Source organism: Anabrus simplex, chromosome 3, assembly GCF_040414725.1.
Source record: "Anabrus simplex isolate iqAnaSimp1 chromosome 3, ASM4041472v1, whole genome shotgun sequence".
NCBI classification, from domain to species: Eukaryota; Metazoa; Arthropoda; class Insecta; order Orthoptera; family Tettigoniidae; genus Anabrus; species Anabrus simplex.
Window position 1 is genome coordinate 134917473 of NC_090267.1, and position 13072 is coordinate 134930544.

Below are 13072 nucleotides of genomic sequence, written 5' to 3' on the forward strand. Positions count from 1 at the left end.
CAGGGGCTGTACTTTAATTAAGGCCACGGCCGATTCCTCCACACTTCTAGCCCTTTCCTATCCCATCGTCGCCATAAGACTTATCTGTGTCGGTGCGACGTAAAACCAATAGCAAAAAACTTCCATATATATTAGGCCTATTAAAAATAGTACATCTGAAATAAAATAGAATAATCACGAATTGAATAGTTAGCTTACCTTCGAGCGTCTCATCAAGTAGGCCTATTTCTAGAACTGTTGCTGATCAGGATTACGATTATAGTGTACTCTGGGCTTGATAGCCATTTCGTCTATGATAAGGGATCCTAACGTTACCTCCACGCATGTCAAATTCATGGCTTCGTAATGGAGGTTTCCATCAACGAGATGGTGCTGGTGGTGGTGGTAGTGATTATTGTTTTAAGGGGAAGTACAACTGGGCAACCGTCCTCTATATAACACTAATCTGAGGGAAAAATGAACAGATCCGACACTTAAGTGAAGATATCCGCCAAAGGAAGACAAGGACCACGTGAAAATGAAAGAATCCCTAGGCCTGGGGAACCTAATACCGTGGGGTCGAAAAAACAACAGTTGACCAAGAGGAGTCGGATAGGATAGATGAAAGTGAGGAGCCTAGCACAAGTAAGTGGAAGCAATGCCAGGATTCAGCTAAGGGTCCCGTGGTCGCTAACCCACGCTCCAAAGTTCAGAGCCCTGGGGCCCTTTTTAGTCACCTCTTACGATAGGCTGTGGACAGCGTGGGTGTTATTCTATCGCCCCCACCACAAGGTGATCTTTAATGAGGAGTGTTATTCTAGTTTTTACGATTCGAAAAGCCAACATATGACTAATTCGTGTCTTTTGATGCGGTAGTCGGAAGCAGTGAAGTGATCTTATGAATCTGTAACCAATAATCTGAAGTCTCAATATTTAAAATGCAAATTACAGACTCTGGATGACGTCCCAGGCGACCAAAGCGAACCTAATTTGCCCCCCTTACCCCCGTCCGGATGTAGCAATTATCCACTTCTCCTTTAAAACTGGATCGGCTGGAAATGATTGAAAACTCCAACTGTTCTCTCTCTTTTTTTTTTTTTTTTTTTTTTTTTTTTACGAATTGGACTTACAGTACGATATACCACATTTTATAGAGTATATGAAATTTACTTCGAGTTCATTTGAACACTAACAGTAAGTGAAATCTATAAGTAAACGTATTAAAAACACTTTTCTCCATATGTTAATACGCTACAGCATATGAAAACTATAGCACGATGTCGAGACATCTGGCGGCGGTACTACGAACCTGGTTGTGGACGGTTTTTATGCTCAGGACTAACGCCCACTTCCCGGCCTTGTATATCTCGAAGGCAACGTTCCAGGCCTTTGAAACGTAGGCCACGGCAAATACAGTAGTCTCTACTGTATTTGGCCACGGTCATCGCACATACATCCTGCGAATCGATTCTTACGATTATTTTTAGTCGTTCAAACGAACGATTGTTTCACGAATCGACACAACTATAATCGTAATGAATCATTAGGATATTGGATAAATACCCGTGGCGTGGCGGGAAAATATGGCTGCCTTCTTTTATCTCATTCATAAACTTCAAATATATTTTTTCAATTTGTATCTCTGTTTGTGTTAAAATATGATTGACTCGTTTCTAAATCTGTAAAAGGAAGTTCCCCTATACTCCAATTAAAATGTGTGACACGCTAGATATTCTGCCGAAAGAATTATCAAGTTTTAAGGTTGGTTTTTAGGTTAGATGCTTTGATGTAGATGATATGCATATTTTGGATGGATGATATATTTGTATATGTTGTGGTATTTGGGAGTACCTTACATATCTTTGCCTGGTTAAGTCGATCTTTATAATTAGAATTGTTATTTTCAGGTTATGGGAGAACTTCTGAAGTGTGGAATCTGCTATGAATATTTAACGACTGCGCTTATAACCCCGTGTTCGCACAATTGTACGTATATTTTTGTAGACTTATTTCCTATTAATTGTTAGTGTCGTGTGTATTAGGACCTTTCTTATTTTCTGCTCGCTATTTGTGAAATCTTACGTATGCTGTTATTCACCTGTTCACTCTCGGTTTACTGTTTTTTTTCATTCCTGTTAAACAGTATGAAATTAAGATATTTTATAACACTTAACACATTTTTTAAGACTGTAATAGTTAAGTTAGAAGAAATGTACGACCGTTTGAGGACGAATCATTGGGAATAGAGTTTTTAAAAGTAGGAAGTATGAATGTAAAGTTGGAACTCAAGAGGAGAAATTGGGGCACGTGTTCGTTTTTAGGAAGAGGAATTGGGGATTGGAATAAAATACCAACTACCAACAGAGATGTTCGATACATTTCCAACTTCTTTGAAATTATTGAAGAAAATACGAGGTAAACAACTGATAGGGAATGTGCCTCCTGAATGTGGATCAGCGGTGATTCATTGATTGATCAAATTTAGTCAACACATTTGTCAAATAGGCGTAGTTTTGTTAAGCGCTTTTATGGAATGTCCTGTATTAAGTTGACAGTTTCGTGCAGCCCTTTTAGATTTCTTCTGTACAGTAAGGAATGGTTCTTCATCATTTTCTAATTTGGGAAGTTTATTTGACAAGTTCAGTACCGGTATGTAACAAGAACAGGAAAGATGCCAATTTTTACTTGGGAATAAATATTGCGGTAAAACTTTACATCCCGCAGCCCAACGTTTATAACATTACCATAAGGAAGTGAAAATAATGCAAATCTTACTTGGAATTCCTTTTAGAGCACAGATGTGTTCATTGTGATGTCTAGGAACTCACCATCCCGCCCCCAGAAGTACATTTACTTTTGTAACCTAATAAAGAGCAGCACCTGCCATCATACATGGCTTATTGGTCAACGTGAACAGAATGCGTCATCATTGCCATCAATCCTGATAAATACGTTGCGTTACCAACCCCGGCTGAATAAAAGCCCAAACAAAAAACACCATATAAAGGAAATCAGACCAATCGTGTTTCCACACGAAACTAGAGGCCTAGGTCCGCTTCGCGACTTCTAACCGTCCTGACTAATGGTCTTGTCCAGATCCTATCCTAACTGTCCGCATGGCAAGAACCGGTCCAGACCAATGGTCTTGTCTAGATCCTATCTTAACCGTCCGCACAGCAAGAACCAGTCCAGATCTTGTGCTAACGATCTTATCTGCTATTCTTCTACCAATCATTCCCTTCTAGTGTAGCTTAAATCTACCCTGTAAGACTTTCAGACGGTGGGTGGCACTGCCATTTACTGGAGCAACTTATGTCAACGAGCGGTGAAATTTTAGTCTGTATACACATACCTGAACAAAGTCTACTCCTTATGCTGAGCGGTACTGAAAGCAGTCAATAATCGGACATTTCACATTATTGCGAGTAATCGGCTTCATTTTCCGTATCAAATTCTAATCACAGAGACTTACAGTGATTGAAAATCTTCCAGCTTTTTGATACTTTTTATTTGCTTTTTAGCAAATGAATTAATTATAAACAGTACATGTTTCGTTGTCACTTGAGAACATCTTCAGCTGTTGTTAAGCTTAGGTGAATCGCTAAGTTTCTGAGTACATCATTTTCAGGTACATTGTTCCCCTTAAAAACTATTTGAATATAAATTAAATTAAAATGATGTTAAAACAATGTGGGGGTTAATGGGTTGATGAAATGAGACAGGATGAATACATAGTTAGCTTACTTAAAAAGCTATATCTATTCATTGGAATAGTTGTTAAAAGTTTCAACTCTGTTACACTAAAAATATCTGTTTGTCTTCCAGTTAAAAGTTTTTTTTTTTTTAAATGATTGACTTCCTGACACTGTTCCAATTATTGTTGAATGTTCATTTCTTTCACTCCTTCCAGGTTGGCTGTTATTTATTTTGACCCTCAGGGGCTCTGAACTTTGGAGCGTGGGTTGGCGACCACGAGGCCCTAAGCTGAGTCCTGGCATTGCTTCCACTTACTTGTGCCAGGCTCCTCACTTTCATCTATCCTATCCGACCTCTCTTGGTCAACTCTTGTTCTTTTCCGGCCCCGACGCTATTAGGTTTGCGAGGGCTAGGGAGTCTTTCATTTTCACGCCCTTCGTGGTCCTAGTCTTCCTTTGGCAGATACCTTCATTTTTCGAAGTGTCGGATCCCTTCCATTTTTTCTTTCTGATTAGTGTTATATAGAGGATGGTTGCCTAGTTGTACTTCCTCTTAAAACAATAATCACCACCACCACCTGTTATTTATTTTGAGCTTGCTTAATGTGCCCTAAATTGAGTCTAATGCGGAACTATGAAACTGATTGCCGTTCACTTTTTGAGAAGGGAGCTTCGTCTCAATTTCTTACTGTTGTTAAACTCCAATTCTACTGTGACCCTGGAGGGGCTAGTTTGAAGCTGCTTTACGTCTTGTATAATAATATATTAATGTATAATATATTAATGTACACAGCAAAGCCAAACTATAGAATTCATGCTAGGAACACGTTTTGCATCGGGATATGTTATATAGTATTATATATTGTGTGACATAGTTGTTGGCGTAAGATAATAAAGGTTTAGAAAATTCATATCGATCGATCGTATTATCGAGTCAATTCAGATTTCATTTCCATCCAGTTGGCAGTATTACCGGAACCGGCAGTGCTCCCTTCTTACTCCTCAACCGAGTACAAAAATCTATCACTAAAAGTGAGCGTACAGTATGCATATTTTTTCATATCATTCTGCTTTTTTAAAAACCTCAAAATAGAAAAGTACACATGGTGTGGCAAATGCTGAGGCAGGTGGTATTCAGCGCCTCCCACATCATTGGCAGCGTGTGGTGTCAGTAGCAGGGGACAACTTTGAGGGTCTTTAGGCCCAGGTTTGTCATGTCAACTTTATGTGTACTGTGTTGTCATTCTTTTGTACAGGGAAGGCCATATTGCCCTGTATACTACCGTAATAAATTAGTGTATTACGATATTTCAGTGCTATTCATTGTCCACACATGTATTTAACACCTTGTCCTTTCGTCTGTATATGTCACATTTTCCAACTGGAGTGGTATCTTCAAGAAAAAAATAGTTGCCATGACTTTTGCCCCCACCCTCGTATCTCCAGGTATACTAGCCATAAAGGAGGTGGCAAATAGAGTGCAGAAGAGCTCTCACTTTTACCAGCAAGTACAAACACTCCTCTGGGATCCCAAAGTACCATCAAAATTAAAGCTGGTGATGTTCAACCAGTACTTCATACCAATCTTAACCTATGATATCGAAACTTGCACCCTTACTAAGAAAGACTCATCAAGGTTGTAGGCATCTGAGATGAAGTTCTTTAGGTCCACAACTCAAAAAACCAAACTGGACAAGTTAAGGAATAATGTGGTTAGGAAGGAAGCTGGTCAGAATGTCCAGAACGAGGTGGTTTGGGCATGTAATTAGGCAGGACTTGGAGAGACATGTGGCAGGAAACTGGATGGTGGGAAGACCAAGAACCCACTGGATGGACATCGTAAAGATGGACATTGCAGATTGGGGAAGGACACTGGGGGACGTCATTAACAACAGAAAGTATTTCAATAAGACAGAATGGAAGAGGCTCGCGAACAATACCCAGGAAACTGGAACTGTCAAATGATCATGAGGAGATACCCCTGTGTGTTGCTACACATCTTTATTACATGAAATTAAAATTACTTCACAGAGGGTCTCATCTGGTGAGCATGGAGTTGCGACCATAGAGCCCCAGCTGAGTCTGGAACCGACTCCATTTGGACTTAAACTCCTCTCTTTCATCTTCCTTAGCTGTTTCCCTTGCCCAGTTCTTGTTTCTTGAGCCTATAGGTGGGCTGGCGTATGGCTGTGCATGACAGCTGCGCAGAATGTTTGTCGCCATAATAACAGCTGATTTCACAATTGTGAGTTTTTAGAAACATAGGAAAAATGCTTTCAGTTTCGTCGCGATTATTCACAATACAAATGGAATCATCCAATAACAACTGCATTTTCAACACATTGATTTAGTTTATAATAAAATATATTATCACAAAAATGATACTAGATAAATCTACTATGAGGTTCTCATATCGCAACGTTACTAAATACAGAAGAAATCGGCTGACAAGAATCTCACTTTAAATATGGTACACCAATAATATACACTGGTATTGTCACAAGTGGTTACAAGTAAAATTACTAAATTTATGAAGAATTATAAATCGTATTCTTCTTTCCTGATTCACATTGGTACTGTAGATGCTCAATACCTTCCAGATCATTACCTTCACTATCGTCACCTTTGTTGTCATTGTTGTCATCGAGGGAAATCATCAACTCCTCACAGTCACTGATGCCATTGCTGATTTAATTTTGTGACGTGGCTGACTTTCTTCCTCCATGAAGCCACAGCTACTTGAGCAGCATCCTCCCAGAACAGTCCTTCCACTTCAATAATTTGGGAGGACTTGTTATTTGAGCATACCTAAAGAACATTATCATTAGGTATGCTCAAATAACAAGTTCTTCCCAATTACTGAAGTAGAATGTTTCACTTCATCCTATAGGCTATCAGGTCAATGGGGTGGGGGTTTATGTGTGTGTCTTTTTTCCTTAGGACCTCATCGACTACATACCGCCAGCACATGTAAGGCTAATTTTGTCATTCCCATATTTGCTGGCATATTTCTTGCCTGCAGCCATTTCATGAACAGTTCTTAATGGGCGCCTGAAGTAGGAGTCGTCGTCGGCAGTTACTCGTTTCCGAGTTTACAGATTTCCTGGCTAATAGCTCACTTCAATTCACAGCAGTTTGTGTTTAAACTTCCGGTGACTGTACAGCCCAATTCTTGCGTAGAACATACGTCCACACATCGCGCAGCTGAGGGACGGGGAGATCTTGGTTGGGTTTGCAAAGTTTGCGTTCCTGTCACCTAATATTTTCATGTCTACGGCGTTCTTGTTCAAAGTGTTGAACTGAGGCACAGACACTATGCCGCCAAAGTAAACGGTCCTTGGTAAGTGTTTCCCAGGTTTGTGGGTTTATTTCTGCCATATTTAAGGTTTGTTTCAGTTGGTCTTTGAAACGTCTCAGGGGGGCACCCCGTGGTGTTGAACCGGAGCTGAGGTCACCATAGAGGATCTGGCGCGGCAATCTGGTGTCATTCATACGGCTCACATATCCTGCCCATCTGAGTTGATGGCCAGTGACCAATGCTTCTACACTCTTAGCACATGCTTTCTCGAGAACTTAACATTAGAGATGTAGTTTTCGCACTTGATGTTCACAATCGAGTGTAGTTTTTGCTGGTGAAAGTGCTCCAGCTTTTTGATGTCGCGGAGGTATAAGGTCTATGTTTCACAGCCATAGAGAAGTGTAGAGATGACTACAGCCGGTAGCCGGTACACCATTAGTTTTGTGCGAATTGTAAGGTTTTTATTCCTGAAGACTCTGTGCGATAGTAAGCTAAAGGCCACATGGGGAGCATGTAGCCAGTTTTCCACATCCTGTTCTGAAGTACAGCTCTTGGACAAGATACTCCCAAGCTAAGTGAAGTGGTCTACTTGTTCTAGTTTGGTGTTTGAATGGTAATGTTAAATTCTGGAATGTTAATTCCTGATGAGGGCTGAGCAAGTACCTTGGTTTTTTTATCGTTGATGGTGAGGCCAAAAAGGTCACATGCATCCTTGAAACTGTTGACTGACTGTTGCAGTTCCTCAGGTGTAAGAGCTTGCGATGCAGTATCATCAGCATACTGCATTTCAGTTACTCTAGTAACACTGGTATGTCTTCGCGAGTGAAGTATGGCCAAGTTGAAGAGGCTACCATCAATGCGGTATTTAATCTCTACACCGGGATTGTCTGTTGTTTAATAAAACATGGCCACCAAATACAAGGCAAACAGAATTGGAGCAAGTACGCAACCCTGTTTCAATCCATGTGTGATTGGGAATGGTTCAGAGAAGTTGTTTTGAGGACAATCTGTCTAGTCATACCATCATGAAGTGCTTGCACCTAACCCACAAAATGCTCAGGACAGCCAAAGCATCTCAGAACTGCCCATATAGCGAGTCTTGGAACACTATCGAAGGCCTTTTCTAGGTTATAAAACACATAATAGAAAGGCTTTTGTTTTCTGCATTTCTCTTGCAATTGCCTTGCACAAAAGATCATGTCAACAGTACTTCTGGAGGCTCAGAAACCACATTGAGACTCTGGTAGAGTCCTCTCGGGGATGACTTGCAGGCGGCTAAGCAGGATCCTTGCAAGAAGCTCCAGGATGGCTCTACCATCGGTAAGGGTGTTAGCACCTTCAACTGTTTTGAGAGTTCCAATTGAAGAGCGAGATGGACCGTATATCTCTTTTATACCCGCGTAGAAGTTCCGCAGGTCTCTGACATCAGATAGTCTTTGGAGTTCTAGATCCTTCTCCTGCCATCAGCTGTTCTTCATTTCTCTTATTTGAGTCTGACATTTCTGTTTCAGATCTTGAAACACAGCTTTCTTCGCACTGGATGATGGATCTTGAAGAAGGTGGGCTTCCCGGTTGGCATTGATAAGGCTCAGAATTTCTTCATTGTTGTCCTCGAGCCAGTCTTGTCTCTTTCTTTTCTCATAGCCTATGATTTCCTCAGCTGACTCAATAGTAAGTAAACTCGTGTCCACATCCCGAGGTGGTGCAGCTCTTTTCAGGCACACCTCCATTGGAGGTGAGCTGCATGTACCATTTCAACCACATACCAGCCCTCCTGCCATTCTTAAATTTCTGGCAGTACTGGGCATCGAACCCGGGTCCCCGAGGACAGCAGTTAATAACACTAACCGCTACGCTACAGAGGCGGACGAAACTCGTGACCTCATCCCGAGGTGGTGCAGCTCTTTTCAGGCACATCCCCATTGGAGGTGAGCTGCATGTACCATATCAACCACATACCAGCCCTCCTGCCATTCTTAAATTTCTGGCAGTACCGGGAATCAAAGCCGGGCCTCCGAGGACGGCAGCTAATAACACTAACCGTTACGCTACGGAGGCGGGATAGCCCTTTGGAGTGTTGACCATTCTTGCTCCACGTCATTTGTGCATACTGGATTGTTTGCCATTCGGTTCATAATCGCATTTTGGAATTCTGATAATGTGGATTCATCTGAGAGTTTGAAAGTGCCAAACTTGCTTCGGGGCTTGCTTGGGTGATGATGCTCAGTTGGTTTCCGATGGAAGGATATTCTGGGTCAACAGATCAGAAGTTTATGATCTGTACAACAATCATCAATACTCCTCGCAGTCTTAGTGATGAGAACATCTTTCTTGTCACACTGTCGGGTGATGGCGTAGTTGAGGATGTGCCAGTGCTTAGATCGTGGTTGGATCCATGTTGTCTTGTAATGGTTAGGTAGGCAAAATTGAGTGTTAGTGATGAACAGCTCATGTTCTGCACACAGGCCGAGAAGTAACAGACCATTGGCATTGCAATTACCAATATCACGTTTGCCCATTACACTTCCCCACAACCGATTATCCCTTCGCACTCTGGCATTGAAGTCTCTAAGCAGTAGCAGTTGGTCTGATGGTGCTATCTTGGTGATGATGGAGTTCAGCTTGTGGTAGAAATGGTTCTTAGTTTCTTTATCGGCTTTCAGGGTGGGGGCATATGCAGAGATGAGTGTGATGAACTTATCTCTGGAGAGTGGTATACGGAGTGACATGAGCCTTCTATTGAATGGAATGGGTGTGAGCTGATGATCATTTACCAGTTTCATCTTAACTGCGAATCCAACCGTATGAATACGGTCCTCTCTATCTTCCTTCCTTTCCAAAAGATGGTATAGCCTGATTCAGACTCAACGATCTTCCCTTCTTCTGATAGTCTACTTTCACTCAATGCAGTGATGTCTGCATTTAGTCTAGCAAGCTCTTGGGTGATGAAAGCTGTTCTTCTCTCTGGTCTGTCACTGTTGTCATTATCAAGCAATGTTCAGACATTCCAGGGTCCAATTATAATTTTACATTTCAACTGCATGTGGGGTTACCTGCTGTGTGCAGCTGCCCAGCCAGGTGAAAGGGTGACTTTTGATGTTTAGCCCACATTTTCTAGGGCCTTCCCCAATTGGGGTGGGCAGCGGTGGTCCTAAATAGGCCTGCCCAGACACAGACGCAGAACCAAATTTTTGAGTAGCCACCGGGTCTCATGAAGACCATCACACATCTGCCACAAACGTGCAGGTCCGGACTAGAGGCTCCCAGTTTACCCTAAACCTGCCTGCACCATCCTTGCCCCATCGCTGTTGGACTTGATTGAAGTGAAGAAAGTAGTAGGGAAAGTACCACTGGCATGGATTTGTTTAAGGAGGATCCTGACTTGCCAGGAAGTGACCCTCACACTATGGTCTCAAAGCCATATCCTGCGGCACATGTGAGATGAGATGTGCAGGGTTAGGCACCGAGATTGCAACAGACTGTCGCAGACTCCAGTTATGCCATGACCTCATCCGTTGGAAACCGAAGTGAGAGCTTCCTCCTCCGCTTAAGCTATTCTGGTAGAAGAAATCTGAAGCCTATAAAGATAGCCTGTCGTATTGCAAAGATCAGTGCTGCAAGGCCACCATATACATACATTACATACATTATCATTATAGACTGTTATGCCTTTCAGCGTTCAGTCTGCAAGCCTCTGAGAATTTACTAAACGTCGCCACAATCCTCGATTTGCAACTAGTGTTGTGGCCTCATTTAGTTCTATACCTCTTATCTTTAAATCGTTAGAAACAGAGTCTAACCATCGTCGTCTTGGTCTCCCTCTACTTCTCTTACCCTCCATAACGGAGTCCATTATTCTCCTAGGTAACCTATCCTCCTCCATTCGCCTCACATGACCCCACCACCGAAGCCGGTTTATGCGTACAGCTTCATCCATCGAGTTCATTCCTAAATTAGCCTTTATCTCCTCATTCCGAGTGCCCTCCTGCCATTGTTCCTACCTGTTTGTACCAGCAATCATTCTTGCTACTTTCATGTTTGTTACTTCTAACTTATGAATAAGATATCCTGAGTCCACCCAGCTTTCGCTCCCGTAAAGCAAAGTTGGTCTGAAAACAGACCAATGTAAAGATAGTTTCGTCTGGGAGCTCACTTCCTTCTTACAGAATACTGCTGATCGCAACTGCGAGCTCACTGCATTAGCTTTACTACACCTTGATTCAATCTCGCTTACTATATTACCATCCTGGGAAAAAACACAACCTAAATACTTGAAATTATCGACCTGTTCTAGCTTTGTATCACCAATCTGACATTCAATTCTGTTGAATTTCTTACCTACTGACATCAATTTAGTCTTCGAGAGGCTAATTTTCATACCATACTCATTGCACCTATTTTCAAGTTCCAAGATGTTAGACTGCAGGCTTTCAGCACAGTCTGCCATTAAGACCAAGTCGTCAGCATAGGCCAAACTATTTACTACATTTCCACCTAACTGAATCCCTCCCTGCCATTTTATACCTTTCAGCAGATGATCCATGTAAACTACAAACAGCAAAGGTGAAAGATTACAGCCTTGTCTAACTCCTGTAAGTACCCTGAACCAAGAACTCATTCTACCATCAATTCTCACTGAAGCCCAATTGTCAACATAAATGCCTTTGATTGATTTTAATAATCTACCTTTAATTCCATAGTCCCCCAGTATAGTGAACATCTTTTCCCTCGGTACCCTGTCATATGCTTTCTCTAGATCTACGAAACATAAACACAACTGCCTATTCCTCTCGTAGCATTTTTCAATTACCTGCCGCATACTGAAAATCTGATCCTGACAGCCTCTCTGTGGTCTGTAACCACACTGGTTTTCATCCAACTTCCTCTCAACGGCTGATCGCACCCTCCCTTCCAAGATGCCAGTGAATACTTTGCCTGGTATACTAATCAATGAGATACCTCGATAGTTATTGCAATTCTTCCTGTTCCCTTGCTTATAGATAGGTGCAATTACTGCTTTTGTCCAATCTGAAGGTACCTTACCAACACTCCACGCTAATTTTACTACTCTATGAAGCCATTTCATCCCTGCCTTCCCACTATACTTCACCATTTCAGGTCTAATTTCATCTATTCCTGCTGCCTTATGACAATGGAGTTTATTTACTATACTTTCCACTTCCTCAAGCATAATTTCACCAACTTCATTTTCCTCCTCCCCACGAGCTTGGCTGTTTGCAACACCACCATGATGATTTCCTTTTACATTAAGATGATGATCAAAATATTCCCTCCACCTCATTGATTCCCTGGGATCTATTATGAGTTCACCTGAATTACTCAATACACTGTTCATTTCCTTTTTCCCTCCCTTCCTAAGATTCTTTATTACTGTCCAGAAAGGTTTCCCTGCTGCTTGACCTAGCCTTTCCAGGTTATTACCAAAATCTTCCCATGACTTCTTTTTGGATTCAACAACTATTTGTTTCGCTCTGTTTCTTTCATCTACGTACCAATCCCTGTCTGCACGGCCCTTGTTTGGAGCCATTTCTGATAAGCCTTCTTTTTACGTTTACAGGCTGCTCTCACTTCATCATTCCACCAAGATGTTCGCCTTTTCCCATCTTTACACACAGTTGTTCCTAGGCATTCCCTTGCTGTTTCTACTATAGCATCCCTGTATGCCACCCATTCACTTTCTATATCCTGAACCTGCTTACTGTCTACTGTTCGAAACTTCTCACTAATCATATCCATGTACTTCTGTCTAATTTCCTCATCCTGGAGATTTTCTACCGTTATTCGTTTGCAGACAGATTTCACTTTCTCTACCCTAGGCCTAGAGATCAGATAGTGGTCTGTATCATCGAAAAATCCCCGAAAAACTCGTACATTCCTAAAAGATTTCCTGAATTCAAAGTCTGTTAAGATATAGTCTATTATGGATCTGGTACCCCTAGCCTCCCATGTGTAGCGGTGAATAGCCTTATGCTTGAAGAATGTATTCGTAACAGCTAAACCCATACTAGCAACGAAGTCCAGCAAACGCTTCCCATTCCCATTAGCTTCCATATCTTCCCCACATTTACCAACCACCCTT

At 41.8% G+C, this 13072-nt stretch overlaps 1 protein-coding gene and 1 long non-coding RNA gene across 2 annotated transcripts in view; one reads left to right on the forward strand and one right to left on the reverse strand.

The window, feature by feature from the left end:
• LOC137499014 (uncharacterized) overlaps positions 1 to 13072 on the reverse strand; it is a 327147-nt gene that overhangs the window by 23912 nt on the left and 290163 nt on the right. The gene's annotated exons all lie outside the window — the stretch shown is intronic.
• LOC136866695 (E3 ubiquitin-protein ligase RAD18) overlaps positions 1549 to 13072 on the forward strand; it is a 145110-nt gene continuing 133586 nt past the window's right edge. The window contains exons 1-2 of the mRNA XM_067143809.2: positions 1549 to 1740; positions 1887 to 1965. Coding sequence (XP_066999910.2) covers positions 1693 to 1740; positions 1887 to 1965 — 127 coding nt within the window. The 5' untranslated portion in view covers positions 1549 to 1692. The remainder of the gene's footprint in view (positions 1741 to 1886; positions 1966 to 13072) is intronic.